Source organism: Urocampus carinirostris, chromosome 16 (genome assembly GCF_059441175.1).
Source record: "Urocampus carinirostris isolate Australia breed hairy pipefish chromosome 16, RoL_Ucar_1.0, whole genome shotgun sequence".
Classification (NCBI taxonomy): domain Eukaryota; kingdom Metazoa; phylum Chordata; class Actinopteri; order Syngnathiformes; family Syngnathidae; genus Urocampus; species Urocampus carinirostris.
Window position 1 is genome coordinate 32,129,640 of NC_142364.1, and position 24,220 is coordinate 32,153,859.

A 24,220-nucleotide genomic window follows, 5' to 3' on the forward strand; every position below is an offset into this window, starting at 1 on the left:
TTTTCCACCTCCCTCCCTACAGTCCCTTCCACTGAAGTAGACACTAGATGTCTACTTTCCCCAAATTTATTGTTTTATATTCTTCTATTAACTCAAAATTGAAACAAAAATGGATGACTAAGTGAGGGGGAAAACGGGTTCCCGACACCCCTGAATTGATTTAGCTCGGAACTGAGTGGACCGGATGAAAACCAACCGTGGTTTTCTCCGCTTCGCAGGGGAGGTAAGGCTTTGGGCGCCGTCTACTTCCTGGATACAAGTCATCTTTTTAAATGGCTTCATCATCTGTCAGTATGGTTGCTAACGTAATTTGTTCCGTCCAACAGATATATATCCTAGTTTTGTCTACTATAATACTTATGGACATAAAAGTTTTGTTGAAGAAAACGTTAACGATATCTGGCGATAGGCTAAAAAGCTACCTAGCTTTATACAAGGGTCATTCTTTAGCGCAGTGCCATTGACGATGACATTTCTCAGAATCTCATCGAACACATTTCATTGTTTTGGTGTTCTATTTGGGTGAATTGTATCCAGTTTTTATAAGAAAATGATTTGATCTCTGGTTTATTAGCTTTGTAATCCTCATGCTTTAGTTAGTCGGAAATAAAATGCATTAAAACATGTATAGGAAAATATACTGTACACGGTGAAACGTCGAGTTATTAAATTGAAGGGGAAAAAAGTTGTAAAGTGATCATCTTTCGTTGTCTTGTTTTTCTTGTGTTATGACTAAAGAATTATTTTTAATTAAATGAGAATAACCTAACTCATATATAGGTGATCAATTCACTCATTTCGATTATTTTATGGTAGAATATTTAAAATAATGTACATTTAAGAGTGTCCAAATACTGTAGTCATTACCATAAAAATGCTTAAGACATTTACTTTGTTTTCCCAGTGTATAATTTTGACAAAAGAAGTTTAAAACTGAGATGCAATAAAAATATCATCGACTATATTATATATATATATATATATATATATATATATATATATATATATATATATATATATATATATACAAAAAGGAAAAGCTTATGTACATATATTTTGCGTTGTACACCATGTGCATCATGGTGTGGTTAAGTGTAAAAAGTGCGTGTAAAAATATAATAACTTATTTTTGCAGCGTAAAACAATAGCAATAATGTTTCCTCTAAAGCGGTTACATAAAAAGGAAATTGAAAAACAAATATTGACTTAAATCTGAAAAGTACTTTTATTCTATTTTTATATTTACCCATGAAGGGTACAATTTATTAAGCAGTTTGGAATTATTTTAATACTACAGTTAAGTTTTTTTCTTGACGATCTTGAGACCTGATTTTTTATGTTATGAACCTACACAGCTAAAAACATTTTAATAGACATCTTTATTTGATTGACAAGCTGCTGAATATACTTATTGAATGATTTTTTGATGGACAAATTAAACACATAGTGAATATATTTGGGTTACATTTGGTCCAGGTTGGACAGCCATAAAAAACAATTCGATACACCTAGTTTTTGGTCTTAATCGTGTCTAAATAAACTAAGTCAAAATTAAACATCCAAAAGTCGTCTGCTGCTGAATAGCAATGTTTTATTAACACTATATGTGTAGAGTTCATAGCATATAATTGTGTATCACAGTTCCCAGGCCCCTTAATCCAATTGAAATCTATCATTTTGCAGGTAACTGTATCCACTGAGGAGGAAGGCTTGACCAGGGTGAGAGAGAATGAAATTTTCCAAACCCTGGGGAGTCCACAGGCTGGTTTTTCTTCTAGAAAAAGCCATGTCTAGGGAAACCAATATGTGGACGATCTACGTGCCCAAGAGGCCCTTCTCACAGGTCAGTACTATTTGAAAACAAAATAAACCAAAAGGGCTTCTTCTCCTGAGAAACCAGTAATAACAACAATATCCCTGCATGAATGTGTAATGCCGTATAATTTATGTTTTTGTCACTCTTTTGCTACCTTATTCACTTTATATTTCAGGTTTACTTATATATTTGAAAAAACATTACAGCGCACAACTATAATGTTACAAGGTAGTAAACAGCAAATGTACTGATGGAAAAAGTACAGATTTCTTTGGTAGGTCCTTCCAACAGTAAATGAAAGTTGGTCCGTGACATACTTTTGGGTCCCGACCCTCCAGTTGAGAAACCCTTTAAACTCGGGGTTGCCAACCCTTTTTGAAGCTAAGATACTTTTTTGTTCCTGATTAGTGCAAAGGGCTACTAGTTTGATATAACTTTCTAAAGTAGCACCTTACCATGTTATTACTATGTTGTTATCAAGTGGTAATTTTTAGAAGTGGGGTAAAAATAGGTTCAGTCACCTACCAACACATCTACCTTCTGTTGTGCATTTTGGTTACTTTGAGTCTCCGTAGTTTGTATTCTTCCTTGTTCGTTTTAGCACTCTTTTTTTAATTGCACCACGACAAAAAGCAACATCTAGTGGTCAAACAATTCTCAATGTCCCTTTAAGGAAAGGGTGTCCAAACTTTTTAGAAAGCAGACCAGATTTGGACTCTAATGTGTGAGGGCCGACTATGCAGTGCCTGGCGATCAGCGTCGCGACCTCGTAGCTTGCCTTTGTAGCATTTTCATTTGATATGCAGTTTCTCTTAAGAAAGCGCTTCTGTGATTTTAAAACAGCTTCCAGTTGATTCACCTTTTTGCAGTGTTCGTTTCCAGTTAGCTTTTGTTGCCAGCATGTTTCGTCTGGCAGTGCCTCATAATTTCATATTCTATGAAAACAGCCAAAGTCTCTTGGCAAATTATGCAGCCGCAGTCGTTCGGATTTCAGTGAAAAAATACTCCAATTTGTACTTGTCCTGGGAGCGGTGGCCCACACACTCAACTTCCCTTTTTCATTTACAGTTGCGGTGTTGGAGAGGGGTTGGGCTAAAATTCTCACAGTAAGCCAAGGGCTTTTGTAAAAATTGATTTTATTCTGTGGTCAACATTACTGGCGGGCCCTATTAATTTTATGATAGAGGCTGCAAGCCATTGAATCACAGGCTGTAACTCGCCTCTGCGCTGGACTTTGGACATGCCTACTTTAAGGATTATGGTGGAAACAACATCCTCGCTGCATTTAATACCCTGTAGTTGTGTGTGTTTTTTGTTTGTGTGTGTCACACTGACGTCATGGGGTGTCAGCTGATAGTTCAGAGAGTGCAGAGGTAGACTGGTGTTCTGACATTCCGTAAACGAGTTTAAAGTTAAACATTTTTAAGAAGGAATCAAACTTGATTGCTCTATGTTTAGGTGAGACACAACTTCAGTTTGCGGTAAATTTTCGGCTCATTAACAGTACAATCATGAAGCATGAATTTATCTAAATTATGGCTGTGTTTAATATAGTTCAAAACTTGACTTATTGGTGGAGTACCAGAATGTTCACCAGCACAATGGAATACATGTGATTGCTGAAACTGTCGATCACATTACCAGAAAAGGAGTGGGACGTGAATATTCTTAGTTATTCAAGTAATGTTTATTGGATCATGGAAAATAATCAATACTAACAGCGTTTTGACACTATAAACAATTTGAATTCTGAAAAGCCACACCTCTTATTATATAGATATGGTCTGACATGATTTTTACTGGAGCTAAAAACATTTTAAGGGACATTTTGTATTATTTAGTACTTACCAGGGCTACAAAAGTCCAACTTTCATTCATTAAGAAAAAAATATTAGTGATGCAGTGCGTAATGTTCGATGGGAATGTGCACAAAATCGGCTCAAAATTTTGTGAGAAAATAGTTTCTACCCAGTGATTTAAGATGTAGTATTTCTGAAAAGCGGTATGACAATTTAGACCTGAAATCAAAAGTGACAAGATGATAAGGGTGCTTTATCTGAGTCAAATTTGTAGGCGTCGCAAGGCTGTGTTTGCCCAAGACACACCACAGAAAGTGGTGCCCCTACGATGCAGGTGTTTAAGCGATCCATTGCAAACAAGTATCGCTTTAGTGGTCCTGTTCTGATTTTGGAGACTATTCACTTAGGATTATAATTAGACATCTCTCAATTGCCTCAAGATTGAAACACTTTTCTTGTGTATTATTGTGTGTTTAAAGTCCAACTACCACACTTAGTTTGAAATTTGACACATTTTTTTATTGACTTGTCTCTCCGTGAATCAGAAAAAGTAGCGGACAGAGACGTTTTACTTCGTACCATCAAAATGTGTAAATTTAATGAGAAGTGGCTGTCCGACAAACATTTTTTTGCATTGGCTAAAAGCTGTGCCAGGTAATGTGTACAAGGCACCATGTGATGTGTGCAAGAAATATTTGTGTTTTTTTCTTTGTTTCAACTGTAGTTTTTTTTGTCGACTTGGTCTTACATTTGATTTCAAAAGGGATTAAGGAGTCTTAAAAAGTCATAAATTTAACTTGCCCAAAGACCCCATAGCTTGCTATGCTAATTCTAAAAACATGTTTTCCACCGCTAAGCTTGTGGGCTTTTAAACATATTATCTATGTTTATATTTGAGTTGTTGAAGTTTTTATTTTTTCAAAAAGCATTTCTATTTTGTGCAATGGAAAAAACAAACTTGTATTCCAATTCACTGCCTTAAAGGTGGTAAGATTGATAAAAAAATGAATATTGTTATGTTTTGACTGAGTTTGTAAATAAGAATTACATTTTTTTCTATTCTGAAGCATGTTCTTTTTTTATACTTTGGAAAAAAACATTTTGTTGCACATATATGGATGAAACTTGAAATTACAACTGTTTTTTTATAATTATTATTATTTCATAAGCCTGTTCTTTATACAGGTCAGGTTTTTGAACCCGCCTGGAAAGTGTGGAGCCCAAGTTCTTGACAATGTAGACTTAGGACAAGGTTCCCGTGGATCCTTAAAAAATGTCTTAAAAGGCATTGAATTCATTCTTCAAAAAATAACGCCTTAATTGGCATTAAAATGTCATAAATCCAATTTGCGGAAGTCTTAAAAAGTGAACACATTTATAAGATTCATATTTGTTTTAACTAAAAGATTTTGAAACTTTTATTAATGTCTGTTTTAATAATTCAACGATTTACTTTCATGGCAACATGGTGTACCAACAACAACACAACTATCAAAACGGTGATGTGGTTTCAGTCGGGCCTTCAGAGAAAAATCCTGTTTTAGGTCTATCCACAATACACATAGCAACTTCGGAAATAGGCGTTTAATTTGGACCTAGGAAAGTCAATTTAATAAGAAGTGTCAGTCTAACACATGTTTTTCGCCATGGCTGAAAGGTGTGCCAAGTAATGCGTACAAGGCATGTTACAAGAAATATTTATGTTTTGTTTGTTTCATCCAATTGTGTTTTTTTGTCAACTTGGTCTTAAATTTTATTTCAAAAAGCATTTTTAAAAAGTCTAGAATTTAACTTGCCTTAAGGTGTAGAAACCTTGAGTAAGAAAAAATCAATAGCTCAATTCATATGCAGGATAATATTTAAGATTAATTGTGGTTCACAGTGCTACCAAATACTACGAATCTTTGGTAGTTTACTACCCCAGTTCATAGACAATTATAAAATAGGCACTCCTATGAAAACTACAAAAACTGGTGGGAGGGAAAAAATCAAGCAATATTGATTTTTGTATTGACAATGTTGATTGTTCCCTGGTTGTTCAGGGCCATCTGAGGTGTGTACATTGCAAAACAAGACTTGCTTTGTTCAAAACTTTAACAAGGACTTTTGGGGTTGTTTTAATTGTTTTTACATTTTTATTCAGGATACAGATATCTCCCCTACTCAGCGGGACAAGGCCATATGCTGGCTGACAGAACTCCATGGCAGACTGCAGCTGTACCCAGAGACACTGGTGTTAGCTGTTAGCATTCTCGACCGCTTCCTCGCTTCCATCAAGGTAATAACCCTTTCTATTGAAGACTCGAGAACGATCAACTGTAGAAGCTACCTTTTTGTTATTTTAGCTATTTTTTCCCTTTCATTTTTGTACCTGCTCAATATTGTATGCTCCAAATTTTGCTTAACCCAGCTATGAAAATATACTCTAGACAGGTGATTTTCAACCAGTATTGCTTGGTACTGTCCAAGACGTATTTTTTTCCAGGCAAAATAATTCTACAAATAAAATGACCAAAATCCGGAACATGTTTCCAGTAAATTCTGTAAGTTTGCCCCATTGATAACCCAATGGTTTTTTCTTCCATTATAAGGCACACCTCCTGTCTACGCACTGCCTACCATTCGCTTTTTGTGACACACAACCTAGCTTCTGCATAAAAGCTGAGCCCCTGATTTCAATATTTTAATTCTATAGTTGTGTAAACAGCTTAGATGCAAGTACCGTATTTTCACGACTATAGGGCGCACCTAAAAGTCTTTTTTTTTCTCTCTAAAGCTGACCTTATAATGCGCCTTATAATACTTTGAGCCTTATATAAGGATCAATATTGAGTCACAAGGTCTCGCAACTAATGCAAGCAGCCGCCGACTAGATTTTCCCCTGAAGGAGAAGTAGATAGATAGATAGATAGATAGATAGATAGATAGATAGATAGATAGATAGATAGATAGATAGATAGATAGATAGATAGATAGATAGATAGATAGATACTTTATTCATCCCCGTAGGGAAATTCACACTTCCAGCAGTCTACCCCGTTGTTTATTAACAGATTAACATGATGCCCTAGGGGTGCTTGTAGCGGAGTGGATGACGTCACGCCAGTCCAAAAGTTCGACATCCCTGCGGCAGATGGAAATATTTTCTTTGTGAAAATCCAGCGATACACCACCTTGTGTTAGCAAGTCCGCCTCCTCTCCGATTCCCCCCCGGCTTTCTTGTCTCTGTATAGCGGCGTTGAAGCCGGATAGCTCCGGGTAGCTCCGAGTGGCTACACGTTAGCGTCCGGAATGCTAAACGTGAGCCACCTTTCCGCAAAACACAGCAACTGCGCTCCCTGTGCGCTTCGATGTTTTCCACCAGCACTCGACGATCTTATTTGGTTGTGAGTTCGCATTAACCATGATTACGGATGGTACCGAAGACTTATAACGCCGCTAGCCGCTTCGCTAGCTCCGGCTCTTCTTCCACGATAGGCCCCTTCATCACGCCGGCACGAGAATTCTTCAGGGCAAGGAGTTGAAATTTCTTGAATACACGCATTTTTGTGCGCTAAAACCCATGTCCCATAGGATAGAAGTAATCCATAGTGTAGTAGTCAAAACGGGAAGAAAAAACGCCTAAGATAGGAGCAGACAATAAAAAAATAGGGCAGCTGCTGGAAAAGGCAGCCGCTCGTGGCAGCGCCGCTTTGATGGTGGCAGGTCGAGCGTTGTAGTCCGCAGTGGATGCTGATTACATATATATATATATATATATATATATATCATTCAATCGGTCACTATTGGCTTAAGTTATTTGCAGGTAAAGGAGGCGGATCCTTTTTAGCATTTACAGCAGACCTGGGCACTCCGGTCCTGGAGGGCCGCATGTTCTGCATGATTTTTGAGGTTTCTCTGATCCAATACAGGTGATTCCAATCACCAGTATCGTTAACGAGCACTTGCTAGCTTGCTAACGAGGATATAATTTGTATCACCTGAGTTAAAGAAGAGCAAACCTCAAAATCTGGCAGGACATATGGCCCTCCAGGACCGGAGTGCCCAGGTCTGATTTACAGGCTCGCATAGGCTAAGCAGGGCAAAACAAAGCCTGCAATTGGCCAATAAAGATGTGAATCACTTTTGTTTCCTCTACGGCTTGGAGAGAACCTTTTTACTACTATAGTCTGTATTTATAAAAAGGCATTATGAGGCTAAAACAACAGCTGGCAAAAAGCAACGTTCATGTATTTGCTTCTTTGCAAGCCGTCAGAATGTTAAGGGGTTAATAATTTTGACTGAATTATCTGACTGTTTTGTTGACGTTCCCACTGTAGCACCTTATAGTCCGGTGCGCCTTATGTATGTGTCGTGAAAATACGGTATATAAAATAGGGAGAATATCAGTAGGGATAAATTCTTGGACTCTGTGGTTGAGATGGCCCCATCGTAACTGTAGAGTGGTACTTTGTAGGGCCATACAAACATGCCAACTCAACTTTAACGTGATTAGCGGTGTGATGCTGGCGGACTAAAGATTCTTGACTCTCTCCTGAGCAAGGGGGGTACAGTTACTGATTAGATGGCTTTGAAGCGGTGTAACACACCATGTTGTAACAACGTACATATTATGAATCCTCTGTAATTTACTGAGCCTATTTGTAACAAAGTTACAAAGTTATTAAGTAACACGTTAGCATGTTATCGACACGGATTACTGTTTTTACAAAAACAACCATGATTTCTCTTAAATGTCTAATTTGCGCCTTTTTTTTCTTTGCCTTCAGGCTCGTCCAAAGTACCTCCGCTGCATCGCAATCACTGCTTTCTTCCTGGCTGCCAAAACCTACGAGGAGGATGAGGTAAACTCAAACACCATATTCGAAATAGGGCTGCCATGATTAGTCGACGGTGTTGACAAAAATCATTAGTAAATAGTCGACAATGAATTTCATTCTTTAATGTTTTCGCCAGACAAGTTTTTTCAAGATGGAGAGGCATCTCTACATGATCATATTCTCTGCTGAGAGTCGTTAATGCTCGATAGCCAATAGTGTCTCTGTCTCAAACGGTAACACAAACATACAAAAATTGCGACATCAACTTTACCATAACTTCTAAAGTTTTGGAGGATTTTAGCCTGGATAAAGCGAACAAAAAAACACTTAATGTACTTCACAAAATTTATATCATATTTGTTTTATTTACTGTTCTACCGCTGCTATTGTTCCTTTTCTTGGTTTATTATTTTTTGCCTGTCCCTAAAAAGACTTATTCATGTATTGATGTCTCTACTGACCAAGCACAGTGTCTGAATGGTTTTAGATAAGGTGTTTGTGTACAAATATGGGGTATGTTCAATAAAATATGTAGTTTTCATTGTACCAATCTTTCTTGTGTTTATTAGCATTTGCCACATAATTACATCAACTTCATGCTAAATATAAGAAAAAAATAACAATGATCTGATTTTTCGACTAGTAGTTTCTATAGTTTGTGACTAGTCGACTATTAAAACAGTCATACAGTCATTATTTGCAGCCCTAATCCGAAACTAACATTGCCAAAACAAAATGATGCTATGAAGTTGATGTAAAAGGCTCAATTGCTGTCTTGTTGACATGGAGACGTGTGTGCGTGTCTCTTAGTGTGTGCCATTGCTGAGAGAGTTGGTTATTTCCAGCAAGTGTGGCTGTTCTCCATCAGAAATCCGGAGGATGGAAAGAATCATTCTTGACAAACTTAATTGGGATCTCCACAGCGCTACATCTCTGGACTTCTTGCACATTGTAAGTTTTCAGTTATCAACAGCACACCCCACCTCCCGCCACATAATGTCACCTGATAAGCAATCATTGCCTACAATGACTTAATTACACCGAAACATAATAATAACATTGCATGATTCAGAATGTAAACCGAGGTTGTAGCTGCTTCTTTGTTGTTTTGTTTGCAACGTGGTGGCCCTTGTAGCTGAGTTTAGTCATGTGGTGTGTGATTCTGTGCCATAAATGTGTTTCGCTTTTGCTTTTGTATACAGTAATCACCCATTTTTTACGGGGGTTATATTCCACAAAGAACCTGTGATAGGCAAAATCAGCTTAGTAGAAACCTTTTATTATATTATTGTACAAATAAAAACTTGAAACCAAAGAATAAAACCTATTTACAAGCTTAAGCATTTGTTTCACAGATAAAAGTAGGGTACTTCATAAAGGTTTTTTGGGGGGAAATAACCACTGTCAAATAATAATTTTAATCCTAAATTTGAATTGAAGGTTTCAAACTGCTGGGATTAGCCCCGCCCACAGCGGCCCGAGTAAATGGATTGAAAGGGAGAAAATCCAAAATCATTATGAAATAAAATACAAAGTGCAGTGGGACAAATTGTTACTCTGGTGTACGTTTGTATGCGCTGCAGTAATAATAGTAATGATAATGGAGAACCGTAAAGGATGCTCAAGTGAACTGTATTGAACTCCTGTGTGTGTGACATAACATCACACACACCACAATACTGCTGCTGGGGCATACCATTGCACAAAAGGGGGGTTCATACTACCTGTTACAGTGCATTTCACTGCTCAGCGTTGTCTTATTTCTAAGTCCGCGGCGCAGGTGTGAGAACTTATTGATTGGCAATTTTTTTCTTCTTGGCAAAAAGATCCATGTGCACCGGTGTGTCACCATAGATTACATTTTACAATTGTTATCACAGGGTCCAATTCTTGAGCTATGTGCTGAAATTCACGAAACACGTAATGTAAATTCGGCAAGCTGTTTTTTTCTACATGTATATATTAAACCACAACGTTATTGACACATAGAAAGAGAAGAGTAACAATGCACGATAAAAATCAGTGAATCCATGAAAAAGTAAATGGTGATGTAGTAAGGGATTACTGTATTTCTAAATTTGTTGTACTTTTTTTTCATAGTTCCATGCAATGGTGCTGACATGTTCTGGGGTTTCGGAATTGTTGCACGGACTTAATCGATCCCAGCATCTCGCCCTACTCACACAACAACTTTACCGCTGTTTGGCTGATCACTCACTCATCCAGGTGAGTTGAGTGGATAATCCATTTTATATTCTAGAGCCAGCCTGACTTATGTTTCTTTCGGCCAAGACAAATTATTCCATTTGTCAATTAAAAGAAGAATTTGGTAAATAAAACCAGTGTTTCTCAACTGGTGGGTCGGAACCCAAAAGTGGGTTCTGGACCAGTTTTGAGTGGGTTGCAGGCCTTTGCTTGAGTTCATTTAAACTCCTTAACTGTCTATAGCGATTAATTCCTGCAAATGCATTAAACTAAATAGTTAAGCACAGGCAAAGCATTTGACCACTTAACCATATAGCCTTTATTTATTTTTATATATTTTTTAAATAACACACACACATATTATGTTACCGTGGTGTACCCGTGCCACCAAGGATCCACATTCAGGCTGGACTGGATGATGAGGCTTTTATTACAGTTGCTGCAATGAGCGACACAACATACACACACCATGTGATTAGCACCTCCGCTTGGTTCTCACTATCGTTAGCAGCGCGCTGGAGACTGCTCTAAACATATCGAAGTTTTCTTTTCAGTTGACATACAATACAGTTCAAAAAATTAACCATTACAATAATTTTTACATACATTTTAACAAGATACCTTTAACAAATGATCGTATAGTGGTTTTAACTTTTACAATGAATTCAACGCGACATATTTTTTCATCTGAATTTCAACCAACATCATCCTTTTTATATATTTGTGAAAATAAAAATAATTACAATAACGAGAAAAAACGGGAACAACTTACCTGCAATGAGCGACACAACATACACACACCATGTGATTAGCACCTCCGCTGGTTCTCAACATCTATGAGGGAAATTAGCATTTCAGTACAGTACAACGTACGGCAAAACTAACATAAATGGCAACAGAAACAAAACAAAAATAAATCCAAACAGCTTGACAACATCAATTACATTATTGTGTATGTTGCAAGATCTGTCAGCTGTGGTTTTAATGTTGTCAATTAACTTTTTGCTGAGCACCTAAAGATCTTGGCTTACCGTTAGCAGCGTGCTGGAGACGGCTAACAATATCCGCATTTCGGTCATAAAATCATAGGCTAAACTAAACCTTACCCCATACCAGCTGGTGGCGCTGTTGGACTCGTCATTGCAAGACACTTATACACAGACTTTACAAACATATTTCAGCAGGATTTTCAACAAAACAAAGGTTATTATTACACCCGTTATGTATGTGTATATATATATGAACATTCATCCATTATCAAATGGACAGAGCTATTCCTTTGGTGGATTTAATCCAAATACTGCTTTAAGGCACAACCACTTTTGGGGGTAGTGTTACACTAATTTATGTAAATTTTAAAAAGAAAAAAAACAATTTATGGTCAGAATATTTTTGAAAAACAAGCTTTTTGGGGGGCTATTAATAGGATCCAGATTTTACAAGTGTTTTCCAATAAGTGTTTATTTAAACAGCTCAGTTAAGGTTTTTTATTTGTATTTTATACTTTTTACAAATTGTCACATTTTTTGTAATTAATAATGAATTAACTAACTGTGGGTTGTTTTGTTGTTGTTGTTTTTTTTTATAACAACTCCGGAGATTGGAAAAAATTAACCCAAGTAATGGATCAGTCCTGAATTAGCTTAAGTTTGACCTGAACCTCTTTCCAAGTGTATGTACACAATGTACTTTTAATCCGTTTAGTGCCGTTCATTTGAGTAATTTTGTTAACCTTTATTCTGTATATTGGATTATTCGTGTACATTCTAAGTTTGTTCTCTTTGTCATGTAGCTGAGAGGTTCCATGCTGGCCTTGGCCCTCATCACTCTGGAGCTGGAGACCTGCTGCCCAGACTGGCTGCCTCTCACCATTGAACTCCTAAGGAAAGCGCAGGTATTGGACCACCTTGCAATGTCTCAACCTCCACATAAAAGATGCTCACTTAATGCAGCTAGGAAGCATAGTTGATGAAATATGACATAAAAATCAAATGGCGTTTCTGGAATTTCGAATTAAGGATCGATTTCATTTTACCAGTTCCATTAATATTGTACACTTCTAATCACGCTTTGTACGGGTGTTTTGAAATGCTTAAAAGTGGTCGGATTGTTTTTTTAAAGGAATGAAAAGTGCATGAATTTTGGGTGAAGTGCTTGTAAATGCTTGAAATTATTGGCCTGTTTTCCAAAAGTCTTTCTTAAAAATGATGCCGACACTGCTCTCTGGTGGCTTTGCTTTGCCATTGCATTCCTTCTTCGTCCATGACAATTGGCAGCTAATTTTTATGGCAACGTCCAATGAAACGTCCACGCCCCCTCATGGTCGCGCCCAAGAGGACGGGTGTTTGCTACACCTAAACAGGGCACTGTGAAATATTTATTAGTGCAAGGATTATGTATCAATTCTGGGCATTTATCATGAACCATGCAAAAAATATATCTCAAAAATATATATACACACATATTGTTCAGATTCACAAATATATTTGTGATCTACCTCAAGATCTAAAGATCTGGAGGGGCTGGGGGCTGGTTGGCTTGGTGAGGGCGTGAGAGGTTTTCTACATCCTAGGGGGGCATGACAGAAAGTAATCACTGGCCCAGATAACTGGAATATGGGCTCCAGGGCCCCTGTGATCCTAGGTGAGGATAAGTGGCACAGAAGATGGATGAATGGTCTAGATTAGAATCTAGATAAATGCACAAAGATTAAAATCGCATACGTAAATTCCAGTTATATCTATGGTTCTTCAAAATAAATTGTTTACTCCGGATTTCTTTTTTTAATGGTCCTGGACAAATTGGAAAATTGTCTTGGAAAAGGTATACGAACCCTGTGGAATCCTGTGGCTTCTTCATAATGATAATTTTGCAATGTTTGTATAAATATTTCCCTCTATCTTTGACTCTTCTCAGATCGACACCTCAGAGTTGATTCGGAGTCGAGAGCTAGTTGCCTGTCGTGTTTTTGAACAGAGATCTTCCCTGCCTGCTAACATTGTCTACATCTACCAACCCCTTCTCAAGCCAGCCAGTTTGCGGAGTCCAGATCAGGACTGTCCAGGTATACACTCGTGGACACAATAACAAGGTGCACAGAAAAAAAGACTACATGGTTCTTGAGCACCTACTCATATGCCCTCTATCAAACTCTGCCCATTTTGGAAAGTTTCCGTTATTTTTAATTATGCATTTAAAAAATAGGTATAAAATGGCAAAGAGGGTTTTTCCGAAAAGTTCCATCATTAATAACTATTTCTGTGCTACCAAATACTATGAATCCTCAGTAATTTACTGAGCCTAATTGTAGCAAATAGGCATTTTCTAAGTAAACTCAGAAAATCAAAAAGCAAAATCAAGCAATGCTTAATTTTGTATTAATGTTGAATGTTCCTTGATTATTTATGGGGAATTGATTCTATCTGCTGGACACTTGCAGTGACATCTGATCTGGTCTGCTTATTATTTTTGTTGTAGAACTACTTTTTACTTAAAAAAAGTGAACTCTTTAATGCCAATACAAAAATTAGTATAAAATCAGATCTCTTATTACATTCTAGAATTTGATTTTCAATGTTGTTCTTTTATATCAAGGGGATATTATTAGAAAAAACAACTAGAGATTTGGAATTTCCCAGTGTTGAGTGAAATGTGCCGATATTCAAAATAGGAACACGTGACACGATATTTGTTAACCATTGTGCAACCGTTGCGATATTTACAAAGAGACGGAGTTTTGAAAATATATGGTACTTTAACCCCTTAACACTAAGGTTTACACCTTTGAGTTCAGAAGGCCAACGGTGCCGTCTCACTGCACACTAGACGCGTTTTCATCTGCATCGTTTTCAGTTCTGTTTCAAAAATATGTGACGTAAACAACTCTGATTATGTGACCATTCAATATGGTAATTAGAAATACCAGTACATATTTTCAAAAAACGTCACTGAGGGCTACGTCGCATAAATGTGAGTTGGAAGTCATTCTTTTGTGTTATTATTGGTGATTTCTACTGTAGAAGACCAATTTGCATTCACTTGTTATCGTTCTATGAGGATTAAAGGAAACCAGCGACCTGACATAGATGCCGATGATACAAAAAGTGAAGTGTTTGCATTTTTGATAGATAACTTCCACTGCACAGAGGATGCATAAATTAATGACCTGATTTGTTGTGAAAAAGTTGAAATATCATAAGTATCTTCTAAATATTGAATTAAGTATTGTCAAACCTCCCATTTCACTCCTGTTATGTATTATATGGGTAATGTTAAATAACATGGACTTATTTTCTTTAAGGCCATCATAAATGTTTTCATACGTGACTGCTGTGTTTTATATTTGTGCTGTGGAAAGGAGTAGCTCGTCGTTTTCCTTGGCGCTGCCATGTAAAAGTAAAAGAAGATGCCGCACTGTATTTAAGCCCGTAGTGTTTCACATGTAGCAAAAAAAAAGCGTCTAGTGTGGAATTAGGGTCACAGTTTCAATCCGAATAAGTTTATATGCCCTCTTCAAGTTTTCAAAAACAAATTTCCCAAATGTTACAAGTAGAACATCATTAGCCCCCTATGTTCATTGTTTTTTTTATTTTCAGAGAGCACACATTCCTCTATTGAGTCTTCCACACCAGTAGCTGGAGTAAACGAGGGACACCAGAAATCCACCGCAAACCGCAGTTGCCTACCGGCACTCCTCTCGCCACCTCAACCGATTTGCCACCTGAACCGCCTGCACAAAGTCACCATCAGCTGCAAGGCCTCCACAAAGCGCAAGGTAAATGAGGCAGAATCACGTCACTTTCATCCATAAAATACTGTGAAGTACAGTGGTACCTCTGCAAAAGAGCTTAATTAGTTCCATGATTTTGCTCGTAGCTAAAATTACTCACGTAATGAGTAAATTTTTTCTTGTCACAGTGTTGCATTAAAATGGTGACAGTAGAAAATTTCTGATTCTTGTAAGTCCAAAAGCCAACCCAAACCCCAAGTAAGATGAAAAAAGAAGAGTTTGTTCTAGTGTGTCTTAGAAACGCACGTGCTTGCACGCGCATCATGAAAGAGCTGACTAAGGCTGCGATCATGACTTTAAGCCAGGAGTCGGCAGCAGAGAATAACAAAGTTTCAACTTCCGTAGTTCCTTTAAAGTTACTCTAACTTTAAGTTAACATACACATCCAAAACGTCTTGCGGTAGTCAAAACCTGTGAAGTAGAAACCATTATCTGCACTCCTTATCCTCAGTAGGGTCGCGGGGGTACTGGAGCCCATCCCAGCTGTCTTCAGGCAGGACACAGGGGACACCTTGTACTGGTTGCCAGCCAGTTGCAGGGCACACGGAGACAGAAAACTTGCTCATTCACACCTAGGGACAATTTGGACCGGCCAATTAACCTGACATGCATGTTTTTGGAATGTGGGAGGAAACCTTAGTGCCCGAAGTAAATTCATGCAAGCAGAGGGAAAACATGCAAACTCTTCACAGGAAGGCTGGTAGCTGGATTTGATCCCATGACCTCAGAACTCTGTCGCAGATGCGCTAACCACTCATCCACCGTGCCCCATCCTTTATTTATGTGACAATAACTTAATTATTGATTTATTACTCAATAACAAACCCTATTTACTGGCTCCAGTATTTGTTTAACAAAAAAGTACTGTACATCATAAACTTTTTTTTTAACCAATAACCTTTGTACTGTCCAATTACAAAATAAAAAAATCTTGCTGTTTTGCACAACTTCAAGGAATAAGTACACGATTCTTTGCTGCCACCATATGGACATTATGGAAAACTGCATTTACGTACTGGTTCTGTCCTACAGAAATCAAGCATTTTCTAAAAAGCACCTGGGAGCCAGTAACGAGCTCCTAAGACCCACATATGGCTCCAGAAAAGTGTAGCTGCTGGAGAGGTCCAACTTTGTTGGCCATATAAAGCATCTTCCTCTGTTTAGCCAATCAGAAAGCAGAACACAATGCATGATGAAAATCAGCAAAGTAGCAAAACCGCAATCAATAAACCACAATAGAGCAAGGGACGAAAACTGTCAAGTCAAGTCAAGTCACATTTATTTATACAGCCCTTAATCACAAACAATGTCTCAAAGGACTGCATAGGATTACAATTACAAAATTACACAATTACCTGATCTTAAACCAGCTGCACTGCATTGTCAATAGTCGACAATGGAATTTATTGTAGAATATTTCTATTTCTGACTTTTGTCAAAAATGTCGACTAATCAATGGAGCACTCATATGGGGGTATGACCGCACGGATGTTTATTCCCTATACCATATTTTAAGGTGGAGGACATGGAAGTGGACGACTTCTTCGATGGAATCAAGCGCCTGTACAATGAAGAATCCAACATGACCACTTCTAATCAAGAGGGGGCAGCATCCACGGCAGAAGACAGTTGTCTTGGGGTTCTGACGTCACATCTAGAAGGCAGCTCCTCCCCCTGTCCGCCCCTGCATCCAGTGTGCGCCTCATAGATAGCACTCTCATCTTTGCTCATTGTGATCATTTAATTGGCAATGTCATTGTCCATATCCAAAAGTGATGAAGCCAGTGTTGACACCGATTAATTGATGCGTAAAAGTCTTCACTAAAAGTAGTGCTGTGAGCTTTAACTCAATTCAAATGTTACAATATGATTCAAATGTTATGTTATGGTGTATTATGACTGAAGTAGTTGAGTTGGTTTTGATGAGCACAATCCGTCCCTTGAATCTGTTCAAGTGTTGAGTGTAGTTCCTGGCATCCCCTTCACCCAGTAAACAGAGTCCCCGCCAAAATTAATATAAATACATAAATGAGTAACTGCTGCTTTTATTCTTACAATTGCACCTTTTGATAAAGTGAATCATACCATACTGTTTTTGTCATATTTCAATGTCTTTAATCTTTTATGTTTAACTGTCTCCTCTTTTTATGCCTTTCACAATCCCTATTCTTAGTTTCTGTATCCTCAATGAAATTCTTTATATTAAAAAAAAATATTATTCTTGCTAAAGAGCACTTTTTGATCACATGTGCATGAAATCCTAGCTCATTTGAACTGAAGAAGATTTCTATCTGACATAATCAAACAACTGCAGCAGTCATCAAATACTTTTACCTCAAGCCAATCTGAGAACCATATATTGGATGAACACCGATTTCCTAATATATTATCTTAAGCTAACGCTGTGTGTGTCTGTGTCTGAGTAGAAAGCGGCTAAATTAACTCTGCTTCTGTCGACAAGATGGAGTAACATATGAAGTTAACAAATATTTTTTTTGTGAAACAAGGGCATTTTCAATTTCAGAAAAATGTTTACACATCTGTTTTTGCTAAACACAAAGTGAATCGAGTAATACTGTCACAATAAATTACTACAATTGAACCCCACCCCAACCCCACCCTCCAATTACTAAAAACTCTGTTTACCAGCTTGAGGAGCCTGCTGGATGTTGTTTGTGGGACCTGGATGCATCACAAGGCGCAAGAAAATAAAGCTTGACAACTGAACCTGGTCGTTTTATATGTACAACGTGTTATTTTGGGAAAATTCTAAGAGGAAATCAAGTGTAGTTTCTATTTTTACTCACTTTTATGTTGGTCAGTTTTATTTACTTAAGAAGCTAAAGAAAGTGTTTAAGGAACTTGACTGTAAGGACAAACTATCAAACAATGTTAGGAATAAAAAATAATACCGAAAATTGATGGTACTGAAGAAGGATCGAAGATTCTGATCCTGTCCTTCGCATGTTCGTTAAATTTTGAGTAACGAGAATTGGTTAATTAAGAGGCTTGAGATGAACTGCTTCTCAAGAATTATTTATTGGCAGAATATATTCTGGAGACAACCGCAATACAAGTTTTCAATCAGACAATCTTAGCAGTAGTCTGTCGGTGACATTTTGAAGCAAGATTTGTACACATTTTGAGGCGTTCTATAGGTAGACAGGAAAACGCAAAGCTGGTTTTCTGCTTGCCATCTGTATGCACATTTTTGTGTTATCAGCCAGTTCTCCGTTTCAGTTCTTTTTTTTTGTGGCGCACAGATCTACAGGAAACCGCAATGTCCGTTTTATGCTTGCCATCTGTTCGCATTTTTTTGTGTCATCAGCCAATTCTCAGTTTCAGGTCGGTTTTTTTCCGCGTTGTATAGGTCATCAGGAAACCACAACGCCCGTTTCTGCCTCCCATCTGATCGCACATTTTTGTGTTATCAGCCAATTCTCAGTTTCAGTTCGGGTTTTTTAGGCGTTGTATAGGTCAATCGTTTTCTGCTTGCCCCTTTGTCTCATCATTTCTTGATATCAGGCTGAACTTTGTTCTTTCCCCTAAAGTTAATGACATTATTTTGAACTTGTAGTTTGCATTGAATATATCATTTTATAATAAAAGCTTATATACTTCATGTACAATAGGTCTACAGTACCAAATCTTGTTTACAACAATTATTGGAAACCTAATGTAAAATTAGGGCAGCACGGCGGGGCAGTGGTTAGTGCGTGTGTGGCACAGTTCTAAGGTCCTGGGAACCTCCTGTGTGGGTTAAAATACAGCTACTGGACTTCCTGTGCGGAGTTTGTATGTTCTCCCCGTGCTTGCGTGGGTTTCCTCCGGGCACTCCGGTTTCCTCCCACATTCCAAAGACATGCATTTCAGGTGGATTGGCCGGTGTAAATTGTCCCTAGGTGTGAATGAGCGAGCGAGTTGTCTGTCCCTGTGTGCCCTGCAATTGGCTGGCAACCAGTTCAGGGTGTCCCCTGCCCACTGCCCGATGATTGCTGGGATCGGCTCCAGCACCCCCGCGACCCTACTGAGGATAAGCGGTGCAGCTAATGAGATGAGATGAGATGTAAAATTGAGCATTGAAACCACTGTGATGAGTCTTGGCACTCCATAACCTATGTGAAAAGACATGTTGATACATAATACCTAGAAAAAAATGTTTTTCTGCTATGTGCTACTTTGGCAATCAGTACAAATTTTCTTCATCTTAAATCAGGAAATTCTTGCAGTGGTACAACAGTGGTTCTTAAATTGAGGTATTCAAGAATTTAAAGTATACTTTGAAAATTAGCAGGGACCATAAATCACAGCACTTGATTTTGTTCTACCTGATATGAAAATAAAAAAGAGAATCAGTTCCAATGACAGATAAGATAATTTTTCTAATTTATGTATATATTTTTTTTGTATATAAAAAGACTTATCTTGTTACTCTTAACATTTTTTTAATTTACTCAACAGGGTGTTCCCAAAGTCTTTAACACATTTTGACATTGAATATCTCAGAAACTGATATAAAAAGACATTTAGACGATATCAGTATTGACATGGAGGACCACATGACAAGAGCTTCTAACGTTTTAATCGCATTAGAGGTACAGGAAGTAAATTTCAGCGTACATTCCCCCCAAAAATGCCGCCCATTTTGCAAGGGCTCACCAAATGTGTACATACAAAATTAAAGCAAGAAGCCTCATTTGGCTTGAAAAACGCATTTGATTTTGACCAAGTCTCACAAAAGACCAATTCAGCTTTGGAAGAAAGTGATCTAATATTCAAAAGACCAATCATCACTACCTCGGGCCGAGCTGAATCTTTTGACATATCTGGCAGTAGCTCAAGAGGTAGGGCGATCGTTTTAGGATTAAGGGATCCCAGTTCGAATCCCGGCTTGTCCGTGATACATGTCGAAGTGTCCTTGGGTAAGACACTGAACCCCCAAAACCCCCAATAAGCAGGTTAGCGCCTTACATGGCTGCACAGATCACGGCTGCTATTGGGAAATGTGAAGCACAATGTAAAGCGCTTTGGGAAGTCATTGACTTGAAAAGTGCTATATAAATGCAGATCATTTCATAATACTCCCAGTTTTTACAGCACAGACACTTCCCAATTACATAATATTTGCAGAAAATGATTCATAAATGTTTTATAAAATTTTAAATTTCAAGACGTGACATTGGAAAATTTCTCACGGCACACGAGACGATCTCTCACGGTACATTAGTGTGTCGCGGCACAGTGGTTTAAAATCACTGTTCTAGGCTTTATGTTAAGGGGGATGGAGTCATTCATCACTAAAAAATACCAAGAGCCAATAGACCACGTTGAAATGGGCTGAACCGGTTATGCGTTTTAACAGATTCATTGCAATTAGCAGGCCGTTTAGGGCTAGTGTCACGAGGCGAGGTGGAGTGGAAGGGGTGACCGGACCAGAACGGAGGCAGGAGGCAGGAAGGGAGAACTCAATTGCGTGACGATCCATAAGTTTTATTTAACAAAATAAAAGTTGTCCAAAACTCAGGGACAAGACGAACAAAAACATTCTTACACTCAGAACAGAACGGTACAGAGTTCCTCCGGCACGAACTCAACAGGGCAGGGCATAACAGACGGAAAATGTTTAAAACTAAAACAGGACAAGGCATAACAGACCGGGGAATGTGTAATGAGCCAGCGCCCGCCAAACCCACAACCCAGCCTTAAGTAGCAGACCAGCAATCAGCTAATCTGCTACAGCTTGAGTTCGGGGGCGCGGCAGACTGGTCGCCACGGCGACCGTGACAGCTAGTGCTAACCATACAACCAGGTTTGTCACAACCCACAGTACGAAAGGTGTCTGAGACACCTTTAACCTCAATCTATGCTAGTCTAACTCATGGACATGTCCCTTTAGTATGGCTACATGGTTATGGAGACTGAAACAACCCTCACAACTAACCATACCTTATTTATATACAACAGAACAAAATAGAAATATCTTTATTGTCATTGATTACAACGTACTGTACATCGTAGACGAGATTTGACATGGCCCTCTAAGATAAACATGTAATAAAGACTTGAAAGATAAAAAAGAGGCATACTAAGATAGGCAATTTAAATAATAGTGGCTGTAGACTGGCCTAAATTGGATGTGTACAATTTGTTTTGTAAAAGACAAAACATTGTAGTGTCGGGTAATATTGACCATGATCAAGTCATTTCAAAGTCATGTCTTCATTGTTCTTATTTTTCCCTTATTTTTTCTGTAATCCTTAATTTTTTCTCATTTGTTCTTGAATTGGGTCTCCTGTACTTTGATTTGTAATGTTGTCCTTTCCATTATAAAAATTTACTCCACAGTGCATAGCCAATTTTCAAGATGGGAAGCTCTTGTTTATGCCGTAGTCTTGTTTTTACTTTTTTGCTTGATGTCAAAAGAACTTTTAGCAGGTACTCATCTTTTTCTGTAATAATTCTCCTGTTAGATTCCCCAAATAGAGCACTTTGAATGTTTTAGGTATCCCATAATTACCAGCTCGGTGGCCTTGGGGGTATGGCGCCCGCCCCGAGACTGTGAGGTTGTGGTTCAAGCCTCGGCCGAGTCATACCTAAGACTTAAACATTGGTACCCGTTGCCTTCCTGCTTGGTGTTCAGCATTAGGGGTTGGAATTGGGGGGGTTTGGTCACCTAATGACTCCCAACACCCAAATGGTTTGAGCGGGGGGGCTGGGAATCCCCTCCTCCGAATCAATCTCCCAAAAAGAGTCAGAAATGACTCTAGCCACCTCCCACTAGGGGGATATGGCTGTGGGGCAGCACAGCGGCACAGTGGTTAGTGCGTGTGCGGCACAGTTCGAAAGTCTTGGGAACCTCCTGTGAGGGTTCAAATCCAGCTACTGGACTTCCTGTGCGGAGTTTGTATGTTCTCCCCGTGCTTGCGTGGGTTTCCTCCGGGCACTTCGGTTTCCTCCCACATTCCAAAGACATGCATTTCAGGTGGATTGGCCGGTCTAAATTGTCCCTAGGTGTGAATGAGAGAGTGAGTTGTCTGTCCCTGTGTGCCCTGCAATTGGCTGGCAACCAGTTCAGAGTGTCCCCTGCCCACTGCCCGATGATTGCTGGGATGGGCTCCAGCACCCCCGCGACGCTACTGAGGATAAGCGGTGCAGCTGATGAGATGAGATATACCGTAATTATTCCCAGTAATATGTCTGTGTAATATCTTTGTAGTATTTGTTATTGCAACATCCATTGCAGCCTGGATCCTGGAGGGATCACCTCATGTGCGGTCCCTTCTCAAGGTTTTTCCTCATGTTGAGGTTTTTGAGTTTTTCCTTGCCCTTTTAGATCAGGGGATGGTGTAATAATAGTCTGTGGTTTGCAATAATCTGTGGTCTGTGCGGCCCTTAGAGACTCTGTGATTAAGGGCTATACAAATAAACATGACTTGACTTCTTTGACAAAGCCAAAATATGTGCATGTGGTCAACCTCTCCACATGTTCCACAGTATGGTCGATAAACCCCCCAAAATCCTTTCTTAATTTTAGGGGTAATGAAGAAACTGAACACGTTCTTCCGTTGAATTATCTCAAAATCCTGGATGTACACTGTTTTTTGCAACTCTTATACCTTAATAAGACCTTTCCAAAATGTTAACTTATCCAATCACTAGTTTTACCTCTTTATCAAAGTAGTCCTTTAACTGAAGGTAAAGAAAATGGTCACTATTCTGTAACCCAAGTTTATCTTTTAATTTGGCAGCTTATCATTTTCACCTATATTACATATTCCTGTTAAGCATTTGTAAGCATATTGTTGGAACCCTTTATCATTCTGCCTTGAAATAAGACCCGTCGTCAAACGCAAATCAACTCAGAATTCCCCCTTTCCAAATGTTATTTCCCCAATAATCTTATTCCATATTTCTATTGTACAGTTGGTTATTGCTCCCTAGCTGGTTACCTAATGTTTTTAATATTTTTTATGTGCTATTAAATTTCGTACCGCCGTGTTTATGTCCCCAAATTCTATACTTTTCTATTTGGCAACCTGTACCTGTCTTTACACCAAAGGAGCCTATTTCTGCCATGTAGAAGTATTCATGAAGGCTTGGCAAAGTCAGACCCTCTATCTTTGAGAAGCTGCAGTGTCTCTAATTCTAATATCTGGGTATTTTCCCACCCCAAAGGAACCTTGATATCCACTTATCCCATACAAGGAATTGTGATCTGGGAATCAACACTGGTAGAGACTGGAAATAATGCAAGAGCTTTGGTAGAACACTCATCTCAACCACATATATTCGTGAACTCGTATCTAATACCAGATTTGGCCATTTGCTAAATCCCTCTAAATTTCTTCATTCAATTATATATAGTTAACATCAAATAACTTAACTTAATTACCAATGTTTTAAAAGTGTATTTTTAATATTAAATATTTTCTTGGGCCGCAGTGCTGTGGAATGCTCTGTCCTCTAAGATTCAATCTAATGTTTAAATCTATTCTTAAACCACACGTATATTCTATACCCTATGAATGACCTACAGTATGTTTCATGTTACCAATGTCTGTTTATTGTTTGTTCAGGCTCTTGCATCATCCATTGGAGCCTGGTCATCCTGATAGGGGGGTCACCTTGTGTGCTGTCCCTTCTCAAGGTTTCTTCATTTTCCTTATGCTGAGGTTTTTGAGTTTTTCCTTGCCCTCATATAGGTTTTAGATCAGGGATTGGTGTAAAAATAGTCTGTAAAGGTCTGTAGTCTGTGCAGCCCTTTGAGACTTCTTGTGATTGAGAGGTATAC

General features: G+C 38.4%; 1 protein-coding gene across 1 annotated transcript; it reads left to right on the top strand.

The window, feature by feature from the left end:
- On the top strand, window positions 1–18,156 carry ccni (cyclin I). The gene is made up of 10 exons (XM_088319636.1): window positions 1–223; window positions 1,684–1,843; window positions 5,759–5,893; window positions 8,385–8,459; window positions 9,246–9,386; window positions 10,536–10,661; window positions 12,433–12,534; window positions 13,557–13,704; window positions 15,236–15,414; window positions 16,946–18,156. Exons 2-10 carry the CDS (start codon window positions 1,730–1,732, stop codon window positions 17,135–17,137), a joined length of 1,212 nt encoding a protein of 403 aa, XP_088175762.1. The 5' UTR covers window positions 1–223; window positions 1,684–1,729; the 3' UTR covers window positions 17,138–18,156.
- The last annotated feature ends 6,064 nt before the right edge of the window (window positions 18,157–24,220 follow it).